The following is a 23700-nucleotide window of genomic DNA, read 5'->3' as shown; positions in this document are numbered from 1 at the left end:
ATTAATAAAATGGATTCCCAAAAGAATCTTAAGGCTAAGTTCATCGTAAGAACCTTCATAGGACCAAATCTCCAAACTGTTTCTCAAAACCATTGTTACTTAAGTTGCACTTGAAAGCGCTCGTTATTTACCGACTACCTCAGACCACTTGTAGAACTGCTACGTGCGTCATTTCGTTAGATGCATTCAATTGACTTCTATTTTGCTAATTGTAGACTGCTGTCTATAATTTTTGCCTCAATATATTTAATGATGTGTAACAACAGGAGCCCAACGATGTGCCAAATCTTGATTTAGTGCATTATTATAGAGTTTTTTATTTTTTTATTTCACCTTTATTTAACCAGGTAGGCTAGTTGAGAAGTTCTCATTTGCAACTGCGACCTGGCCAAGATAAAGCATAGCAGTGTGAACAGACAACACAGAGTTACACATGGAGTAAACAATTAACAAGTCAATAACACAGTAGAAAAAAAGAGTGTCTATATACATTGTGTGCAAAAGGCATGAGGAGGTAGGCAAATAATTACAATTTTGCAGATTAACACTGGAGTGATAAATGATCAGATGGTCATGTGCAGGTAGAGATATTGGTGTGCAAAAGAGCAGAAAAGTAAATAAATATAAACAGTATGGGGATGAGGTAGGTAAAATTGGGTGGGCTATTTACCGATAGACTATGTACAGCTGCAGCGATCGGTTAGCTGCTTAGATAGCAGATGTTTGAAGTTGGTGAGGGAGATAAAAGTCTCCAACTTCAGCGATTTTTGCAATTCGTTCCAGTCACAGGCAGCAGAGAACTGGAACGAAAGGCGGCCAAATGAGGTGTTGGCTTTAGGGATGATCAGTGAGATACACCTGCTGGAGCGTGTGCTATGGGTGGGTGTTGCCATCGTGACCAGTGAACTGAGATAAGGCGGAGCTTTACCTAGCATGGACTTGTAGATGACCTGGAGCCAGTGGGTCTGGCGAAGAATATGTAGCGAGTAAGAATTAGAATAAGCTGCCTCAATATGTGCAGCCATGGGTGATAATATCTCTCTAGGAGCTGATCTGTAGTCATTATTGTGGAATAATTATAATGTTAAGGTAAGATTTGATTGGAGAAAGCTGATCTGAAAGCAGCACTGCCTTTGTTTTGATCCTGTAAGCGTCGATACTATGCCTCAATGACGTATTTAGTAGGCGGTCTCTATGCGTGGTGTTTTGGGAAACACATGTTACATCTTCGACCATTGTAGGAAAGATGCATCGTTAAAACACCCGTATGCCTAAGTTCCATCGCTATCGGGAAACTCTCTCAGAGAGGGATGCTAGCGCCAAGGTCATGGTTCAGTTTGGGACAAGTGTTTGTTTGTGATTGAGATCATGGTGCTATCCTGCTAAAAACTCTCTTACGTGGTGTTTAAGGGATGGTTCAGCCCGGGCCAGGTGTTTGTCCTGGATGAGTACTGCTCCAGGAATGGCGTGCGTGGGTGTCATAGACACCTGGGTTACCTAGGCGACCTGCTGGAGAGGGCAGACAGAGGAGCCATGATCGACCCCACCTTGCTGCACTACAGCTTTGCTTTCTGCGCATCCCATGTCCACGGAAACAGGTAAAGTCTACACCCCATTCAACCTGGATCTCCTGCTCGTTAATCCAAAGTCTTCACATTGGACCAAGAGGAAATGCTCAAGGTCAAAGTGCAAAACTGGGCTTACATATGGCTAAACTTCAAACATCAAATATGCACTCAAATGTCTTCAAATGACAAAAGAAGAGAAGGAAGGAATGAAAGAAGAGCTGGCCATGGTGAGAGAAGACAAGGGTCAGAGTCCTCTAAAGCATCCAAGCATCTTTTCTTATTGTTTTGGGATTTCCCATTGTTATTGTCATTAATGTTTTGCATATGATTTATTATTATTTTGGTCATTTTGTCCTGTATATTATCATGTTATGATTTTGTCCTGTATATTATCATGTTATCATTTTGTCCTGTATGTTATCATGTTATGATTTTGTCCTGTATGTTATCATGTTATGATTTTGTCCTGTATGTTATCATGTTATGATTTTGTCCTGTATGTTATCATGTTATGATTTTGTCCTGTATGTTATCATGTTATCATTTTGTACTGCATGTTATCATGTTATCATTTTGTACTGCATGTTATCATGTTATCATTTTGTACTGCATGTTATCATGTTATCATTTTGTACTGTATGTTATCATGTTATGATTTTGTACTGTATGTTATCATGTTATCATTTTGTACTGCATGTTATCATTTTGTCCTGTATGTTATCATGTTATAATTTTGTCATCTCTTTTTCTTACTAACCAGATACATATACTTTGTCTTCCACTATTCCTCTTCTCTTTCTCTTATTTTCCGTCCTCGTCTTTTGCTGCCCTGTTCAGTCTCATTATGTAGATGTTGCTCATCCTCCCATGCATCCCTATATAGTTAGAGAGGGCAGAGGTTACTGGGGGCCACTGATGGGTTGTGAGGGACCCTGGGGCCCTGGGGCCCTGGCGTCCACCAGAACCTAGGACCAGGGGCTGTGGGCTCTAAACGTGGAAGAAAAAATATGAGGTTTAGAAAGAAAAGATAATCCAAATCATCCAAGAGCCCATCAGGTAAGATACTGTACTGTATAATAACAAACATTGAAGGTTAGTAAACATGCTGAAGAATGATTCTGTTTCACTCACACAAGCAGCAGTACAATCATGGAGACCTACATTATGACACTGTTTTGGTGTAAATTGCTGTATAGTTCCTTTTTGTAGGGGCTCTAACTGGTGGCTCTGCAACTGCATGATTGGCTGGGCTGATGTTGTGTTTGCGTTGTGTTTATGTTTTGTTTGTATTGTATGATGTCATCCTCAGGCCTGATGGACTGGGAACAGTGAAGGTGGATGAGAAGGAGCGCTTTGAAGAAATCAAAGAGAGGTTGCGGGTGATCCTGGAACACCAGATCACTAACTTCAGGTGACTGCTTCCTACTGGTCATCCATCCATCCAACTATCCGGCCTCATCTATTGTTCTGTTCATCATTGTTCATTTTTCCCTAGTGAGTTTAATTTCTTTGTGATTCTACTCTCTTATCTTCCTGTAGATATTGTTTCCCGTTCGGCCGTCCAGAGGGAGCGCTGAAGGCCACTCTGTCTTTGCTGGAAAGGGTTTGTACATTTAGATGACTAAAATCTTTTCTTCACATTTTACAGAAACTTTGCAGGTCATGAACGATTCACATCTCATCGCTCATATAATCTCATATATACGCTTGAAAAAGGAAATAGAAAATGAAAACTATTGTAAGGTCAACTGTAATTCAGTGGCGAGACTCTAAGGAAGACTTGTCCTGCCCTTTTTCTCACTTTCAGGTGCTGATGAAGGACATTGTGACTCCCGTCCCACAAGAGGAAGTGAAGGGAGTCATCCGTAAATGTTTGGAGCAGGCTGCTCAGCTCAACTACGCTAAAATCACAGAATACGCTCAAATGGAAGGTAACTATCCATCATTTACATATATAGACACACCTTCAGAATGCAATAGCATTTACCTCTGTTGGTAAATTATAGGTTGTTGTTGTTTTGAAACATGTAACTGATTGTTTTTCTTTTGATGATTGTAACTTAAATAATGACCTCTTTCAGTACTTTAGTGACTTTTGAGTCATTCTGGAGGTGTCTATGTGGAACAGGCGTGTCAACCCTTCTGCTCTCTTTCAGAAGTGTCTTTTACACTTTGATTCATATTTTAGCATCCTACAGTGGGAATCATTTCAATTATTAACCTGGACAAGAAAACAAGTACTGAAGAAACATTACTGATATATCTTTTTAATTTTTTTTTACCAGAGATGTGGATTACATTTGTTCTCACATGATGAATTCAAGAGGAGCAGCCTATACAGTATTTTTTCATTTGACAGATTGGTTGTCACTTGTTTGTCACTCAGCCATTTCTCTCCCTTTTGTTTCAGGCAGGCTGTTTTAGCTGTGGTGTTCTGTACTCTACTGTACACTACTGAACTGTACTCTACTGTACTGTACTGAACTGTACTGTACTGAACTGTACTGTACTGTACTGTACTCTACTGTACTCTACTGTACACTACTGAACTGTACTCTACTGTACTCTTCTGTACTGTACTCTACTGAACAGTACTCTACTGTACACTACTGAACTGTACTCTGCTGTACTCTACTGTACACTACTGAACTGTACTCTACTGTACTGTACTGAACTGTACTCTACTGAACTGTACTGTACTGTACTGTACTCTACTGTACTCTACTGTACTCTACTGTACTGTACTGTACTCTACTGTACTCTACTGAACTGTACTCTACTGTACTGTACTGAACTGTACTCTACTGTACTCTACTGTACTCCACTGTACTGTACTGTACTCTACTGTACTCTACTGAACTGTACACTACTGAACTGTACTCTACTGTACTGTACTGAACTGTACTCTACTGAACTGTACTGTACTGTACTGTACTCTACTGTACTCTACTGTACTCTACTGTACTGTACTGTACTCTACTGTACTCTACTGAACTGTACTGTACTGTACTGTACTCTACTGTACTCTAATGTACACTACTGAACTGTACTCTACTGTACTCTTCTGTACTGTACTCTACTGAACAGTACTCTACTGTACACTACTGAACTGTACTCTGCTGTACTCTACTGTACACTACTGAACTGTACTCTACTGTACTCTACTGTACTGTACTGTACTCTACTGTACTCTACTGAACTGTACTCTACTGTACACTACTGAACTGTACTCTACTGTACTCTACTGTACTGAACTGAACTCTACTGTACTCTACTGAACTGTACTGTACTGTACTGTACTCTACTCTACTCTACTGTACTCTACTGTACTGTTCTGTACTGTAGGTGAAGTTGGCTTTCTGTATAGGTGTTGTGAGTAAAAATGCATTCAAATCCAAAGTTTTGGATTCATGCCCTGTTGATATACTGGCCTGGCCCCCATCTCGCTGTACCTTGACTCTAGCTGTATCCTGGCCTATGGCATATGGTGATTTAACAGTATAGTGCGCAGTATATATTATAGATCTAGTACATTATGCAATAAAGATAATCAGTAGCTAGAATCATTTCTCCCCTGAAGAGAACCTCCCTCCCTAGACTCCAGGGCCTACAATCTAAGATTTATACAAATAAATCTTACTTGGCCCTGCCTCTCTTCTTCTCCTTTCCTAGGGACCCTTGTCCTTCTCTCCCTTTCCTTTCTGCCCTCTTTCTCCTTCTCCCTTTCCTTCCCTTTTGTCTTATTCCTCCGGCGGACCACTGCCCTCCTCTCCCTAGTCTTCTGCTGTCCTCTTCCTCCCTCTCCTCTTATTGGCTTCACCACATTTATCACCTCACATTTCTGTGATACTTGGTTTTGAAGCCAATGAAAAAGAATGTTGGGATTGGACAAAGGCAACCCAGCATCTGTCACCTGCATGTGCTACAGGACATTATGGAAAGGTTTGTCTTTATAGGCATGGACTAGCCACTACATATCACACTTTACCTTTAAAAACAGCCCTTTTGCAAATGCCATATACAGTACTCTATTCTTGCTTGCATAACACCATTTTGGTTTCCCTATAAAGTCATATGCATAGCTTGCATTGACATGCATGTCAACAGGTTGATCCAAAATGTGTAGTCATTACATAGAACGACATTCCTAGGGTGCCAAAGGTACTAGGGTGTTTATCCCTTACTATCTTGAAAATATACCAAGTAGACTTTGTCCCCCTGTCCTTGTGATGCTATTGGTCCAATATCAAGAAAATAGTCCTAAAACAATCATTATTGGACCCAGTCATCCATAGTCCAAACCCAAGTCAATACTCACCATTGTTGTGTTCATTAGGCCACCAAATGGAGGAAAACAAACGAAGATCTACCTGGACATGTCCAATAAGAAACGTTTTGTTTTGTTTTCTGTTACAAAAAGTTTTGCTATGGTGTGCCCTAATGAACATGACCCAGGACAGTTCTCTACCTTCCCATCTCCTCTGAACTTTAACCTCTCACCCTATCCTCTGACCCCAGCCTCTTGCATGTCCCAATCCTCCTCTTTTGTAGGGAGAAAGAGGGAAATGTTTGAGCACCCTGTCTTCTGCTTGGCGTCACAAGTGATGGATTTAACCATCCGTGAGTACCTGCCTCATCCTTCCCTGCCTCTCCTCCCTCCCTCTTTCAACCTTCTTTGACCACATCAACCCCTCCCTCCTTCCCTTCCTCACTCCCCTCAGAGATGTCCACTCCTCCTTCCTCCTTTGTGCTTTTTTTTGGTCTATCGCTCATGTCTGTGAGAGCGAGTGGGGGGAGAGAGAGAGTCAGTCTGGTCTGTGGAGGTCTGTCTGAGAAGCCAGTACTACTAGGGGCCTACAGTTACCCATATGTCTGTGACCCACATGAATGATCTGTCGGTCTGGTCTGTAAGCTTCTTTCTTTTGGTTGGACATACGCCCATGCCCACTCATGTGACTTGAATGCATTTTTTACATTGCTTCTGTGTTACCTTCTTCAGCCGTCTGATCATGTGTCAGTGTTTGGTACGCTCGCAACGCTGAGCTGTGCGCTGGGACAGACAGGTATGATGCTATGTCACTGCCAGAGACAGAGATGGAGGCCGTAGAACAGAGTTACAGTTGCAGGCAGATCTACAATACCAGGAGGACAGAAAGGATTGTGTGTACGCAGACTGAGTTCCTATAATATGTGTTTTAACTCAGCTCAACTCACCACGGGTCAATGTGTCCTGTCTTTGGTTCAAGCAGCTGTTGTTTGTCTTATGTCTAAGTTCATGACGGTCTAAAGCTGTCTGTCTGTTACTGTTAACTGCATCCTGTTGTTGTTGCTTCTTTAATGTTGACTTCTCCTCAGGCTAATGTCTCAGCGTTTCAGAGTGTCTGTGCCAATCTGTATGTTTTGTCAACTCCTGTAGCTACCTTACATATTCAACTCCTGTAGCTACCTAACACATTCAACTACTGTAGCTACCTAACACATTCAACTACTGTAGCTACCTAACACATTCAACTACTGTAACTACCTAACACATTCAACTACTGTAACTACCTAACACATTCAACTACTGTAACTACCTAACACATTCAACTACTGTAGCTACCTTACACATTCAACTACTGTAGCTACCTAACACATTCAACTACTGTAGCTACCTAACACACTCAACTACTGTAGCTACCTAACACATTCAACTACTGTAGCTACCTAACACATTCAACTCCTGTAGCTACCTAACACATTCAACTCCTGTAGCTACCTAACACATTCAACTACTGTAGCTACCTAACACATTCAACTACTGTAGCTACCTAACACATTCAACTCCTGTAGCTACCTAACACATTCAACTCCTGTAGCTACCTAACACATTTAACTACTGTAGCGTAAAGTAGCGTAAAGCACGACATCTTATTTCTCTCTTCTGGAAGATAAACTAATAACGATGGTGTTATAAACCTAAATATCTCTTTTCTCTTTCTTGTCTTTCTTTTCGCTCTCTCTTTCTAGTTGAGAAAGATAAAAAGCCGGATCCAAATGATCCAGGTGAAGCCCTGTTTGACTTTTAGCTTAGCCCCAATACACACCTACCCTAAACACACACATACACACACTCAGGTGCACTCATGCATGCATGCACGCACGTGCACACACACACACACACACACACACACACACACACACACACACACACACACTTAAACACATGCAATACAAACATAATGTAAACACACATAAACCCCTTTCAAATCCGTCCTCATGTCTTGGCATGGCAACATTTAGCACACTAATATTTGTGGAGTGATTGTATTACTTTATAACAACATACTGGGATAATATATCCTGTAGATGCATTCATGAAATTATTTTCCATTGTTTTTCCTGATACTATGATACATGTATTGAATAAAGCAAAATACCTCAGAAACATAAGCAAAACAATCTCTCACAAATATGCAGACAAAATGTAGCATCTCCAATGTGTTGAGAGAAATAAAGCAATACGAGCTTGCTTAAATATATCTGCTATCAGTATTCAAGTACACAATGAGGAAAATGATTACAAATTATTACATTTGTATACAACGAGATTGCATTCTCTGATAACATGATATATTTCATCAAACAGATGAACACATTGGATATGGATGAAGTATAATACATTTGACAATGATAATCACCACATGATCATTCTGCTCGTTGTACTTCAGTGTAAAGTCTAAGGACCAACATAAAGGCTCTGAAAGGAATCCTCTGCATGGTCTCTCGTTAGCCTTATTCACTGTGTCTTGGGGTTCCGGGTCCTTCTAGCTGCATGGCTACTTAGTGGTCAAGGCAGTACATAGCATAGAGCAGGGTTCCCCAACTGGCAGCCCGACAGTAGTTGGTTTTATTTTGTCCCTAAGTTTTCTTAGAAAAAAATTAATAAATTTTCATTGTTGAAATAAAAGACTGTAAAAACACCAGGAAAGTGGTTTTAAATGAAGTAATCTGTTTCCAAGTCTTCCCAGGCATAATAGAGAGACACGTGATCGTATACAAATGTAAGCAAGGTTTGAAATTATTACATTTTAGTCAAATATTATATCTGTTTGGGCTTCTTGCGGTCAAGTTGCAGTCTACAAATGATTTGAAATGATGTTCCGTCCCCCCGACCATCCGCTCCAGAAGAAAATTGGCCCGCGACTGAATCTAGTTGATGATCCCTGGCATAGAGTATATGACGTGTGACTAAAACATCATGAGAATAAATAGGCTACACTGAAAGTATCATTTCAACATTTAGACAGATATGATAAACGTGATATGATGAAATGATAATTTACCAATATTAACTCTGTACAGTTCTATCTCCTTATTTCAAATTCATTTGAACCGTCCAATTAAATGTCCTGATGTTTTGCCACATTATTGTTAATGTTCTGAATGCCTAATTTCACCATAATCAATTGTCTATTCAATTGTATGTTAGCAGATAATATGTATATGAAAAAAGTGTCCAGGTACACCTTAGATCTTACCAGTGATTTCTGTTACAAACTCAACATTGAAAATCCCAAGCAACAAAAGCATGAAGAGCACAAGAGCATTTTGCATGATAATATAACAATGCATGTGTTTTCTCCATGGGATTGATTTAGTCCATCACTTCTACCTGACTGTGTTGTCCCATATCACCTCACACTGACTGTGTACACACCATGTACTAGTACCAGTTCATTGGGGGCATGCTTTAGAAACCATGATACTCTCATCTTCAGTGCTGTTGGTCAGTGTGGTCTGTGTGCGCCAGAGAGAACCCAGAGCACTTATGTCTTTCATTTAAAATATCTCTGGAGTTAACGATATCGATGGGAAAAAACACTCTAACAGATTCTGTTAGCTACCCCACTCTGACTAATTAACCCCCCCACCCCCCATCCTTCTGCTCCAGAGAACGTAGGCCGGTTAGTCACGCCCGCCAAAAAACTGGAGGACACTATTCGCCTGGCCGAGCTAGTCATAGAGGTCCTCCAGCAGAACCAGGAACATCATGCGGAGGTGAGTGGGTAACCCCTCCTCTCCTCCTTCTCTCATCCCTTTCTTTGTCTATGTCACTTCTTTACCTCCTCTGACACCTCCTTCGTTGCATGGAGGAGGGAGCTAGTCCATTCCTTCCTGACACCTTTATATATATAATGCTGTCTTTGTGTATAGAAGCATTTTTTATCAAATATTTAATACAAAGCCAGAAATCCTTCATGGGAGATGAACGTTAACATTGTACCAGGCCACTATTTCTACCTGAGGAGGCATTTTAAAGTAGGAAGTATGCAGTTCCCTTCACTTATTCATCATTCATAACCCTGGTGGTACAATGTTACATAAAACATTGGTTGCCTTAAAAGATGGTAATGCCTTCGTGATTTCAGCTCAGTGTGTACAGTAGAGTAGAGAACAGAACAGTATAGGTAGCTCTAATGTAGGCTAGGTGCTTCTGGTCGTACTGAACTGTAGGTGATGCATGCTCATTCGGTGTTAGCTGAGAAATTGGATCATGAAATAGAAACAGCACTAAATAGCTTTTCCCTTTCCTTTGTATTTCCTAAAAGTATAATAAACTAATGTAAACAAACAGCATGATGAGCATGTATAGCATATCTATAGGTGATCCTATGGGATCGATAAGATGAATCCAGATAAGCAGATTTATTCTATCTCTCTGACATATGCTTGACAGGCTGCAGTCACAAGTTCTGGAGATCAATCGGTACAGTATAATTATTTACCTTTCTTTTCAGTCCCATCACAAACCTCCTCTCCCTATCTATCGCATGTTGACCTGCACAGAGACTAGGGCTGCCCTTAGTGTTGTAAGGCTGAGGGGAATACACTAGAGAGGGATGGGTGGCTGTTGTGTGTTGGTGCAGAAACATCAGCTAACATGCTGAATCTGTAAAGCTCCACTATACTATAGGCTGCACAACATCACTTTGATCATAGAGCATGTCCATGGGGCCATAAAGACTAGTCTTCTTTTCTCTAGCAGCATGTTGAAGTGAGATATACCACAGTATTCTCTCTGTGGTTCTTTTAAGGTTTGATTCAATCCAAAACTCTACCATGAATCTCTCCTCTCCTCCCTCCATCCAGCTTTAAGTTGGGTTTCAAATTATGGTTCACACTCTTTGAAAATGTAGAACACTCCTCTTCTTGCCAGCTTCTCCTCTTCCATCTCTCCGCTCTATCCCTCCTCCCGTCTCAGAAACCCTTTATAGGAATGCCTGATACTGTAGATACACTACTGTTTACTATCCTGTACATCTCCCTGTGTTTTCACTGTCTGTATGATCGGTGATATTCGCTCCCTGCAGGGCAAAGAGGTACGTGGTGAAGTTGAATGAGAACCCCCTCCCCCCTGTAACCCTGTAATGGTTTGTGCATGTCCACTAAATGCCCTGCCCCCTTTCTCTGAAGTGTTGGTACAGTCCTCCAGGACTTCTCCTTTGAGCCTGTTGTGAACGATGGTGCCTGTTGCAGCACTAGAGCCTGTACCCTCTCTGGCTGAGCCTGAGCACTGAGCCTGGGTGTGCAGTAGAGGCCTGGGCCTTGCCTAAGTTCCCCTCCCCCAACATACAGTAGGATGGAGCCCCCAATTTACCTGTCCATCCCTCCTTCCTGGAACTATTACCTGAGTCCACACTCACTCCCCCTGCCCTGTGTATGATGATGGAGCTTGCACAGGTCTGCTGCGTGTACTATAGCACTCATGATTTATAGTGTTGTAAATAGTCTTGGATGGGGTGGGCAGGTAACTGGGCAGACAGTAGGTAAGTGAGGACTTGACTGCAATGCCGTACCACTGCGCTGGGCTAGCTATAGTCCCCCTATGGCAGATGTTTTTCAGGGGATATTGATTCAATATAGAATAGAAGCATGCAACATAACTGGAAGGATTAAGCTTTTCACAGTTTAATCAGTTTCCCCTCTTGGAATTTGTCAAATGTCAAGTTTTTCCAAAGATGAGCAAATAAGCAGAGCCAAGACTGCGAGCACAGGAGCAACATCAACAGAAAGGTCAATGAAAACAGACATGGATAAATACCTCCTTCTGACCTACTAAGTAGCATTGTTCCCCCTAACTAGTCATCCTGAAAATCACTGGGGAGACCCATATCAAGTACCTTGGTCTGTTCACAAATTGTCCCTCTGAAGACCCTGTAGTTAGTAGAGAAGCTATGTGCTGCAGTCTTCGGTCAGTGTGCCTACTTCCTATTATATGGCAGAGTGCAGTGCATGGACATGACCTGTGTCACATTCACATCTACAGAGGAGTGTTCTGTTGGTATGGCAATGATGTGAATGGTGGAAACCCGAGCTCCTTCCTGGTCCTGGAGAGCAAAGCATGTAGGGAGTTTTCCACATCAGTCTGCATGAGAAAAGGTACCTAAGGCACCCCCCTCCCCCCGCCAGGCTGTGACCCTCCCTCAATCTAGAGATTAATTATCAATAATCACTGAATACAACATAATTACTCAGCTTTATGATATCATCATGCTATTTTTGGCTTTGTGTATAAATGTATTGTAAAGTTCTTCTCACATAGGTGGGAGGCTAGCTAAGGTTTTAAGCAGCCCAGATCCCTTTAGTCTTCACCAGCAAGAGCTGTGGATTGGTTTTACTCATTATTGGAGAACACATGGGTTTGCAAGGCTACAGACATCCATTACTATAGTTAACCACATAAAGTCACTACATTTAACGGCCAACAATCCAAGTACACTGTGCCTACTTACCTGCACATAATATCAGTCCACAGTGCTTTGCTGGTGTGGGGTTTGTTAGAGCTCTGATTAGCTCCAGTACGTGTGTGATCCTTCCCAGTCTGCTCTGCCCCCTCGCTGTCCAGCCTGCTCTACCCCATATCCTCACACCCTGACTGAGGCTTGTGTTCAACATTCACCCCCTCCCTGGTTCTGTCTCTGTCCTGTCTGTGGTGTGTGTGTGTCTAGGCCTTTGCCTGGTGGTCTGACCTGATGACGGAGCACGCTGAGACCTTCCTGGCCATGTACGCTGTGGACATGGACGCTGCCCTGGAGATCCAGTCTCCTGAGAGCTGGGACAGCTTCCCTCTCTTCCAGCTGCTTAACGACTTCCTCCGCACGGACTGTACGTTTCCTGTTTCTCTTTCTATATACACCAATGGCCTTCTCCAATAAACATTAAGGAACAAGTTAGATTCTTGTCATATCTTGGAATGTGAAAGAGGTTAACCACCCACTCAAAAGTCCAGTTTTCACCCATCTTAAACAGCTAAAGGTGGCTGTGGCATTTCTCCAGGAATAGCACCTTAGAAACAGTGATTCAGAACAGATTATTTTCAAAAATGTACTGTTCTGTGCTATACTAACACTCCTTAGTCCTGCCCCTTTGTGACATTTATGTTATAATATCAATACTGTATTCTCTCTCTCCATCTTCTGCCTAAATCACTGCTCTTCTATGATGTTTATTAACAATATAACTATTAAACAATGTGTTTTGCTATAATCTCTTTATTCTCTCTCTCTTCTTCTGCTTCTAGTTCACCTGTGCAACGGGAAATTCCACAAACACCTGCAGGACCTTTATTCTCCCCTGGTGGTTAGATATGTAGACCTGATGGAGTCCTCCATCGCTCAGTCTATCACCAGGGGGTGTGAGGGAGAGTCCTGGGTGCCTGTAAAGTAAGGGACCATCCACCCTCTCACTAACTGTCTGCTATTTTAGGATGGCTAGAGAGACACTCTTACAAGACTACTATACCTCATGTTGTTCACTCCTTAATGAAATGTGACTGCCTCACCACACTCCTCAGTCAGAGTTTCTTTTCTGATGAGGAAAACATATCCCGATAGGCATTAATACAACTTTTATTAGGATACAAAGGCCTTGGAGATGAGTGATTCCAACTTCAGAAACAAATTAAACCTGAATATGATGGTACGACAATAAGGTATTATTAAAACTATTAGTTTTATTGTCAGAAGCTCTAAGCTTTAGAGTATATTGTTCTGTTTAATGGAAGTCAATCTCCAATATTTCCATCCTTTTTGTTTCATGGTCTAACGTTCATAGTGTGTGCTTTGAAATGTCGCTAGGGACAGAAGCTCTCCGGTGTAGTTTTTGTTTCTAATTTGCTCTTTTTCACTTTGTAAGTAATTCTTATTGATTTGTCATTCCATTTACATTTAGCTTTGCTTTCTTCATAAAGGAAGCTCTTTACAAAGCTCTAAACCTCAAAAGAAAATGCATATTTCTAGACTATAGGTCTTGTGTTTATATAACTTTGCTGTTTTGTCTTACCGCTGCTTTTATACTCTATGTGTCTCTGTGTCTCTGAAATCCACCGCTTATTCTGAATGTAGTAGGTCCTCTTTTTCTATGTGCTTCAGAAAACATCTGCTTCTCTAACTGTTGCTCTTGTTTATGTGTGGTATTTACATACCATGTATCATGTCAGAAGACGATCGGTTTCTTTGTGACTTTTCCTCTTGTGTTCTGGATTTGATTACTTTTACTGTACAGTGTCACATGGCTTTGATCTGCAGCAGTGTCTACATTACCACTGTTCTGGATTTATTTTGTTCTTTTTGTCTGTCTCTTCTGCAGGAGCTTAACAAGTAATCTGCCCAATGTGAATCTCCAAATACCAAATGTCAACCTCCAAATTCCCAAAGTACCAAATCTGCCGCCAGTAGCAGGACTATCAGTTAACCTTCCAACAATGCCTAGTTTTTCCACCCCGTCATGGATGGCTGCTATCTATGTCCCTGAGTGTGTATTCAACTAGTTCACCTTAGATTTATGTGCATCAGCAACATATTGCCTTGGTATGAAGATGTCCCCTAGGTCCCCATGTCACAGGTCATTGACAATTCAAATATTGATTTACATTTTGAAATATCTCTGCCAACGACCTGCTTAGACATTATGTAATGGGAAATAGCTTATTTCTCACCTCCATAGGCTAGAGCATGGCACGCACATTCCAGATATGACTACTTTACGTTCCTCAAATCAAATCTGGGGTAAACATTAAAGCAGACCGGTCTTTACCGATCCTATCATGTTCATGCCAAGAGCACTGCAAAGGGGTTAAATACAGTAGTTTAGGCTTGTTTAGAGTTTAGACTTGTTTGTTCTTGAAATGAATGGCTATCTGATGCCTTCTCATTTCCCCTCAACATGCATGCAGTTGAGCTGCGAGGTACAGAGATACAGATTCAAACCATCTCTCACTGGAAGTGTTGGGGTTTGTTGCACTGAACTCTATTGCAGCAGTGGACATAATTCATCTGGAATTTTCTGTCCAATGTGTATCTTTCCTCCTCTCTCTAACAGTTTTCATAATTGCACTAGCTGTAGAGAATAAAGTAGTTTGTCCATAGTGCTCGTGAACAGTTGACTATACCACTGATTGCTAATAGAAAACACAGTTGCATCAGCACTATGTATGAATATTACTGGTCCTGGCTCACATGACTGTCTATGGCCAGTGGGATAGGGTGGGTGGGGCTGGTGGTTTGCGGGTGTTTTCATTCTAGAGTTTCTATTTCTATGGTTGGGATGTGGAGCGGTGGATAGAGAGTCCACCTGGTTGTAACTGGGTGGGTGGACTGTTAGCTGAATGCTCTGAAGCAACCACCGCTTCAGTGCAGCTGGCATCCAATATAGTAGAGATCTGCCCCCTCTCCTGTCCTCTTTTCCTCTCCTCCTCCTCCTGCTTTTCCTGCATCCCCTATCTCAGTCAGCTCTACCCAGGATGTCAGCAACTTCAGACAGGATTGCATGGTGTGTTTAATAGCTACTACACTGTAGTATACCCGCCCAGTACCACCAGCCTGAGGACATGGGGGGTGAGAGAGGGGGCTGCTCTTCAAGAGTTTTATTTTCTGTGATTGATCGTATATACCCAAAACAAACGAAGTTCAATAGAGATCAATTAAACCTACTTTTGAACACAAAATTATAGCCATGTTTCAAGGCACGCCTTCCCTTACCTCCCTACTCCCTCGCTCCCTCGCCTGTGAGATATCTGCAGTGACAATCCTGCATGATTCCACTTCACACCTAAAGGGTTAATAATAACCATGTGCTACAGCATGGTTATTTCAATGTTGGAGTCAACCCTGACCTTTTATTTCCCCCACACACTGACTGTCTGTCTAAAGAGAAGATCTGATATTTATAAGTTGAGTTAATATGAAGGACATTACTCTGGAACAGTCGGTCGGTGTGTGGGTTGAATAAAGGACCTTTGACCCCAGCAGTTGAGGTGTGGAGGACCAGCATCCTCCTTTACACCCCCCTGACCACTCTGTCTTCTGTGACCTTTGCCCTCTGACCTGTTTGTGTTTGGGTGTGCCGTTGGTGTGCAGCAATGGCTCTGGGACATCGGAGGACTTGTTTTGGAAGCTGGAGGCGCTCCAGACCTTCATCAGGGACCTGCACTGGCCCGAGGAGGAGTTTGCCAAACACCTGGAGAACCGCATGAAGCTCATGTCCAGCGACATGATCGAGAACTGCATCAAACGGTGTGTGTGTGTGTGTTGTGTGTATGTTTCTGTGCTGGATTCGATGTAATGGTGTTGTCAGTGTATGTGGGGGTCAGTGCATGTGTGTGTCAAATCAAATCAAATCACATTTTATTGGTCACATACACATGGTTAGCAGATCTTAATGCGAGTGTAGCGAAATGCTTGTGCTTCTAGTTCCGACCATGTAGTAATATCTAACAAGTAATCAAACAATTTCACAACAACTACCTTATACACACAAGAGTAAAGGAATTAATGAGAATATGTACATATACAGTGCCTTGCGAAAGTATTCGGCCCCCTTGAACTTTGCGACCTTTTGCCACATTTCAGGCTTCAAACATAAAGATATAAAACTGTATTTTTTTGTGAAGAATCAACAACAAGTGGGACACAATCATGAAGTGGAACGACATTTATTGGATATTTCAAACTTTTTTAACAAATCAAAAACTGAAAAATTGGGCGTGCAAAATTACCTTTTGCTGCGACTACAGCTGTAAGTTGCTTGGGGTATGTCTCTATCAGTTTTGCACATCGAGAGACTGACATTTTTTCCCATTCCTCCTTGCAAAACAGCTCGAGCTCAGTGAGGTTGGATGGAGAGCATTTGTGAACAGCAGTTTTCAGTTCTTTCCACAGATTCTCGATTGGATTCAGGTCTGGACTTTGACTTGGCCATTCTAACACCTGGATATGTTTATTTTTGAACCATTCCATTGTAGATTTTGCTTTATGTTTTGGATCATTGTCTTGTTGGAAGACAAATCTCCGTCCCAGTCTCAGGTCTTTTGCAGACTCCATCAGGTTTTCTTCCAGAATGGTCCTGTATTTGGCTCCATCCATCTTCCCATCAATTTTAACCATCTTCCCTGTCCCTGCTGAAGAAAAGCAGGCCCAAACCATGATGCTGCCACCACCATGTTTGACAGTGGGGATGGTGTGTTCAGCTGTGTTGGTTTTACGCCAAACATAACGTTTTGCATTGTTGCCAAAAAGTTCAATTTTGGTTTCATCTGACCAGAGCACCTTCTTCCACATGTTTGGTGTGTCTCCCAGGTGGCTTGTGGCAAACTTTAAACGACACTTTTTATGGATATCTTTAAGAAATGGCTTTCTTCTTGCCACTCTTCCATAAAGGCCAGATTTGTGCAATATACGACTGATTGTTGTCCTATGGACAGAGTCTCCCACCTCAGCTGTAGATCTCTGTAGTTCATCCATAGTGATCATGGGCCTCTTGGCTGCATCTCTCAGTCTTCTCCTTGTATGAGCAAAACGTTTAGAGGGACAGCCAGGTCTTGGTAGATTTGCAGTGGTCTGATACTCCTTCCATTTCAATATTATCGCTTGCACAGTGCTCCTTGGGATGTTTAAAGCTTGGGAAATCTTTTTGTATCCAAATCCGGCTTTAAACTTCTTCACAACGGTATCTCGGACCTGCCTGGTGTGTTCCTTGTTCTTCATGATGCTCTCTGCGCTTTTAACGGACCTCTGAGACTATCACAGTGCAGTTGCATTTATACGGAGACTTGATTACACACAGGTGGATTGTATTTATCATCATTAGTCATTTAGGTCAACATTGGATCATTCAGAGATCCTCACTGAACTTCTGGAGAGAGTTTGCTGCACTGAAAGTAAAGGGGCTGAATAATTTTGCACGCCCAATTTTTCAGTTTTTGATTTGTTAAAAAAGTTTGAAATATCCAATAAATGTCATTCAACTTCATGATTGTGTCCCACTTGTTGTTGATTCTTCACAAAAAAATACAGTTTTATATCTTTATGTTTGAAGCCTGAAATGTGGCAAAAGGTCGCAAAGTTCAAGGGGGCCGAATACTTTCGCAAGGCACTGTAAATACATGGGTGAGCGATGGCCATAGGCAAGATGCAGTAGATGGTATAGAATAAAGTATATACATATGAGATGAGCAATGTAGGGTAAACATTATATAAAGTGGCATTGTTTAAAGTAACTAGTGATGCATTTATTACATCCAATTTTTTATTGTTATAGTGGCTAGAGATGAGAGTCAGTATGTTGGCAGCAGCCACTCAATGTTAGTGATGGCTGTTTAACAGTCTGATGGCCTTGAGATAGAAGCTGTTTTTCACTCTCTCGGTCCCAGCTTTGATGCACCTGTACTGACCTCGCCTTCTGGATGATAGCGGGGTGAACAGGCAGTGTCCTTGTGGTTGTTGACCTTGATGATCTTTTTGGCCTTCCTGTGACATCGGGTGGTGTAGGTGTCCAGGAGGGCAGGTAGTTTGCTCCTGGTGATGCGTTGTGCAGACCTCACTACGCTCTGGAGAGCCTTACGATTATGGGCAGAGCAGTTGCCGTACCAGGCGGTGATACAGCCCGACAGGATGCTCTCGATTGTGCATCTGTAAAAGGTTGTGAGTGTTTTTGGTGACAAGCCAAATTTCTTCAGCCTCCTGAGGTTGAAGAGGCGCTGTTGCGCCTTCTTCACCAATCTGTCTGTGTGGGTGGATCATTTCAGTTTGTCCGCGATGTGTACGCCGAGGAACTTAAAACTTTCCACCTTCTCCACTACTGTCCCGTCGGTGTTGATGGGGGGGTGCTCCCTCTACTGTTTCCTGAAGTCCACGATCATCTCCTGTTTTGTTTTGTTGAGTGTGAGGTTATTTTCCTGAAACCACACTCCGAGTGCCCTCACCTCTTCCCTGTAGGCCACCTCGTCATTGTTGGTAATCAAGCCTACCACTGTAGTGTCGTCTGCAAACTTGATGATTGAGTTGGAGGCGTGCATGGCACGCAGTCATGGGTGAACAGGGAGTACAGGAAAGGTCTGAGAACGCACCCTTGTGGGGCCCCAGTGTTGAGGATCAGCGGGGTGAAGATGTTGTTTCATACCCTCTCCACCTGGGGGCGGCCCGTCAGAAAGTCCAGGTCCCAGTTGCACAGGACGGGGTCGGGACCCAGGGTCTCGAGCTTGATGACGAGTTTGGAGGGTACTATGGTGTTAAATGCTGAGCTGTAGTCGATGAAAAGCTTTCTTACATAGGTATTCCTCTTGTCCAGATGGGATAGGGCAGTGTGCAGTGTGATTGCGATTGCGTCGTCTATGGACCTATTGGGGCGGTAAGCAAATTGGAGAGGGTTTATTGTCTCAGGTAGGGTGGAGGTGATATGATCCTTGACGAGTCTCTCAAAGCACTTCATGATGACGGAAGTGAGTGCTACATGTTTGATGTTTGATAGTCGTTTAGCTCAGTTACCTTAGCTTTCTTGGGAACAGGAACAATCTTGGCCCTCTTGAAGCATGTGGGAACAGCAGACTGGGATAGGAATTGATTGAATATGTCTGTAAGCACACCAGCCAGCTGGTCTGCGCATGCTCTGAGGACGCAGCTAAGGATGCCGTCTGGGCCGGCAGCCTTGCGAGGGTTAACACGTTTAAATGTTTTACTCACGTTGGCTGCGGTGAAGGTGAGCCCGCAGGTTTGGGTAGTGGTTTGTGTCAGTGGCACTGTATTGTCCTCAAAGCAGGCAAAGAAGTTGTTTAGTTTGTCTGGGAGCAAGACATCGGGGTCCGTAGACGGGGCTGGTTTTCCTTTTGTAGTCCGTGATTGACTGTAGACCCTGCCACATACCTCTTGTGTCTGAGCCATGGAATTGCGACTCTACTTTGTCTCTATACTGACTCTTAGCTTGTTTGATTGCCTTGCAGAGGGAATAGCTACACTGTTTGTATTCGGTCACGTTTCCGTTCGCCTTGCCCTGATTAAAAGCAGTGGTTCGCGCTTTCAGTTTTGTGCGAATGCTGCCATCATTCCACGGTTGGGGAAGGTTTTAATTGTCGCAGTGGGTACAACATCACCGATGCACTTGCTAATAAATTCGCTCACCGAATCAGCGTATACATCAATGTTGTTGTCCGACGCTATCCGGAACATATCCCAGTCCATGTGATCGAAGCAATCGTGAAGCGTGGAATCAGATTGGTTGGACCAGCATTGAACACACCTGAGCATGGGCATTTCCTGTTTTAGTTTCTGTCTATATGCTGGGCGCAACAAAATGGAGTGGTGGTCAGATTTGCCAAAAGGAGGGCGAGGGAGGGCTTTGTTTGTGTCGCGGAAGTCAGAGTAACAATGATCCAGAATTTTGCCAGCCCGGGTCTTTAGGGATTAGGGAGCCTTGTTTTCAGATTAGCCTTGTTAAAATCCCCAGTTACAATAAATGCAGCCGCAGGATATGTGGTTTCCAGTTTACAAAGAGTCATAAGAAGTTATTTCAGGGCCGTCGAGGTGTCTGCTTTGTGAGGGGGGTGGGTATACACGACTGTGATTACAATCGAAGAGAATTCTCTTGGTAGATAATGCAGTCGGAAATTGATTGTAAGGAATTCTAGGTGAGGTGAACAAAAGGACTTGAGTTCCTGTATGTTGTTATGATCACACCCCAACTCGTTAATCATAAGGCATGCACCCCCGCCCTTCTTCTTACCAGAGAGATGTTTGTTTCTGTCGGCGCGATGCGTGAAGAAACCAGGTGGCTGTACCGACTCTGATAACGTATCCCAAGTGAGCCATGTTTCTGTGAAACAGAGAATGTTACAATCTCTGATGTCTCTCTGGAAGGCAGCCCTTGCTCGGATTTCATCTACCTTGTTGTCAAGAGACTGGACATTGGCGAGTAGTTTACTCGGGAGCGGTGGGCGATGTGCCCGTCTACGGAGCCTGACCAGAAGACCGCTCCGTTTGCCCCTTGCCCCTTTGCCCCTTGCCTCGTTGTTTTGGGTCGCCTGCTGGGATCCGCTCCATTGTCCTGGGTGGTGGGCCAAACAGAGGATTCGCTTCGGGAAAGTCTTATTCCTGGTCGTAATGTTGGTAAATTGACGTTGCTCTTATATCCAATAGTTCATCCCGGCTGTATGTAATAAGAATGAAGATTTCCTGGGGTAACAGTGTAAGAAATAATACATAAAAAACAAAATACTGCATAGTTTCCTAAGAATCCGAAGCGAGGCGGTGTTGTGTCGTGTCGGTGTTGGTGTGTGTGTGTGTCTCTCGATCATGTGGCTGGACATGAGCCTCTGCCTCAAACAAAATATGATACATTACATAGAGATGTTCACTGATGTGTATTGCAGCACTAAGATGGCATTTGAGTCCAAGCTGGCAAAGAGCAGCAGGGGAACAGACTTCCGCATCTCGGCAGCAATATGCACCATGTTCAATGTGATGGTGGACGCGAAGGACCAGTCCGCCAAGCTGTGTGCCATGGAGATGGGCCAGGAGGTAAGAATGTGGTGCAAAGGTTGTGGGTTCAATTCCCACAAGGGATCACATACACCTACTAGAAAATGTACCACCAAAATAGATGAACTGTGTGTTATTTTGGTATTTCAGAAACAGTACCACGCCCAAATAGATGAACTGATTGAGGAGAGTGTGAAAGACATGATCCAACTCATGGTGGCTAAGGTATACCTCACTCTTCTTCTTTCTTATAGAAGTTGTCCTTCCTAACAATACGTGACTCATATTGTGGTTGGCCTCAGCTTGCTTTGTTGTACTAGAAAAGAAGAATTGTGATTTGTGGTCTGGGATAAATCTATTTGTTAGTTGTTTGTAACCATTTCATTGTTGTATTTGGCGCATGTGACAAATACAATTTGATTCGATTTTTTATTTGTTGTTTGTGTGTCTCACTTCTTCTCAGTTTGTGGTTATTCTGGAGGCCCTGTTGGCGAAGATCTCCCGATACGATGAAGGCACTCTCTTCTCATCTTTCATGTCATTCACGGTAAGACTATGCTTCTCTACTGTCTCTCATCCAATATCGTGGTAGATGGAAGTGTTTTTCTGGCAATTATTTTAGTTATATTGGTGACTGTGCAAATGATGCAATTCTCATCTTTTCTTGTCACATTCTGTCTGAAATTTCAGGTGAAAGCTGCGTCTAAGTATGTGGATGTCCCTGTAAGTGTGCTGCAGTCCACGTTCATATCTGTAAAACGTCAAACCAGTAGAGATATGTGATCTGAAAGGAAGTACATATAATTCAGTACATTCTTATGTGTTTGGGGTGATTTTACTGTGCTGTGCAGAGAAGATACATTTTTCTCCCATAGCCCCTTCCCCTCCCAACTCTGCCTCTATTTATTCTCTTTAATACTTTTTACTGTGTGAGTAGGTACAGTTGAAGTCAGAAGTTTGCAGGTTAGGTTGGAGTCATGAAAACTCATTTTTCAACCACTCTACAAATTTCTTGTTAACAAACTATAGTTTTGGCAAGTCGGTTAGGACATCTACTTTGTGCATGACACAAGTCATTTTTTCCAACAATTGTTTACAGACGGAAGTTTAAATATACTAAGTAGACTGTGCCTTTAAACAGCTTGGAAAATTCCAGAAAATGATGTCATGGCTTTAAAAGCTTCTGATAGGCTAATTGGCATCATTTGTACCTGTGGATGTATTTCAAGGCCTACCTTCAAACTCAGTGCATCTTTTCTTGACATCATGCGAAAATCTAAAGAAATCAGCCAAGAACTCATAAAAAAAATTGTAGACCTCCACAAGTCTGGTTCATCCTTGAAAGCAATTTCCAAATGCCTGAAGGTACCACGTCCATCTGTACAAACAATAGTACGCAAGTATAAACACCATGGGACCACGCAGCCACCATACTTCTCAGGAAGGAGACGCGTTCTGTCTCCTGGAGATGAACGTACTTTGGCGCGAAAAGTGCAAATCAATCCCAGAACAACAGCAAAGGACCTTGTGAATATGCTGGAGGAAACCGGTACAAAAGTATCTATATCCACAGTAAAACGAGTCCTATATCGACATAACCTGAAAGGCCGCTCTGCAAGGAAGAAGCCACTGCTTCAAAACTGCCATAAAAAAGCCAGACTACGGTTTTCAACTGCACATGGGGACAAAGATTGTACTTTTTGGAGAAATGTCATCTGGTCTGATGAAACAAAAATAGAACTGTTTGGCCATAATGACCATCGTTATGTTTGGAGGAAAAAGGGGGAGGCTTGCAAGCCGAAGAACACCATCCCAACCGTGAAGCGCGGGGGTGGCAGCATCATGTTGTGGGGGTACTTTGCTGCAGGAGGGACTAGTTCACTTCACAAAATAGATGGCATAATCTCAAGACATCAGTCAAGAATTTAAAGCTTGGTCGCAAATGGGTCTTCCAAATGGACAATGACCCCAGGAATATTTCCAAAGTTGTGGCAATGGTTTAAGGACAACAAAGCCAAGGTATTGGAGTGGCCATCACAAAGTCCTGACCTCAATTATATAGAAAATATATGGGCAGAACTGAAAAAGCGTGTGTGAGCAAGGAGGCCTACAAACCTGACTCAGTTACACCAGCTCTGTCAGGTGGAATGGGCCAAAATTCACCCAACTTATTGTGGGAAGCTTGTGGAAGGCTACCCGAAACGTTTGACTTAAGTTAAACAATTTAAAGGCAATGCTACCAATACTAATTGAGTGAATGTAAACTTCTGACCCACTGGGAATGTGATGAAATAAATAAAATCTGAAATAAATCATTCTCTCTACTATTATTCTGACCTCTC

General features: G+C 42.6%; 1 protein-coding gene across 8 annotated transcripts in view; it reads left to right on the top strand.

The window, feature by feature from the left end:
* LOC110528345 (calcium-dependent secretion activator 1) overlaps positions 1-23700 on the top strand; it is a 186929-nt gene that overhangs the window by 156520 nt on the left and 6709 nt on the right. The window contains exons 13-27 of one of the 8 annotated variants that reach the window (XM_090241680.1): positions 1411-1598; positions 2878-2979; positions 3108-3171; positions 3376-3499; positions 7578-7613; positions 9502-9608; positions 10288-10317; positions 12560-12716; positions 13132-13273; positions 14199-14363; positions 15968-16123; positions 21250-21397; positions 21509-21583; positions 21822-21905; positions 22049-22081. In XM_090241680.1, the coding sequence (XP_090097806.1) occupies positions 1411-1598; positions 2878-2979; positions 3108-3171; positions 3376-3499; positions 7578-7613; positions 9502-9608; positions 10288-10317; positions 12560-12716; positions 13132-13273; positions 14199-14363; positions 15968-16123; positions 21250-21397; positions 21509-21583; positions 21822-21905; positions 22049-22081 (1611 nt within the window). The remainder of the gene's footprint in view (positions 1-1410; positions 1599-2877; positions 2980-3107; positions 3172-3375; positions 3500-7577; positions 7614-9501; positions 9609-10287; positions 10318-12559; positions 12717-13131; positions 13274-14198; positions 14364-15967; positions 16124-21249; positions 21398-21508; positions 21584-21821; positions 21906-22048; positions 22082-23700) is intronic. The other 7 variants (XM_090241682.1, XM_090241681.1, XM_090241684.1 and 4 more) reach the window with 7 other exon arrangements.

This window comes from Oncorhynchus mykiss, chromosome 7 (assembly GCF_057628025.1).
Source record: "Oncorhynchus mykiss isolate SJ-2025 chromosome 7, ASM5762802v1, whole genome shotgun sequence".
Taxonomy (NCBI): Eukaryota; Metazoa; Chordata; class Actinopteri; order Salmoniformes; family Salmonidae; genus Oncorhynchus; species Oncorhynchus mykiss.
Note: the sequence above shows the minus strand (reverse complement) of the source record. Positions and strands in the feature narration are given on the sequence as shown.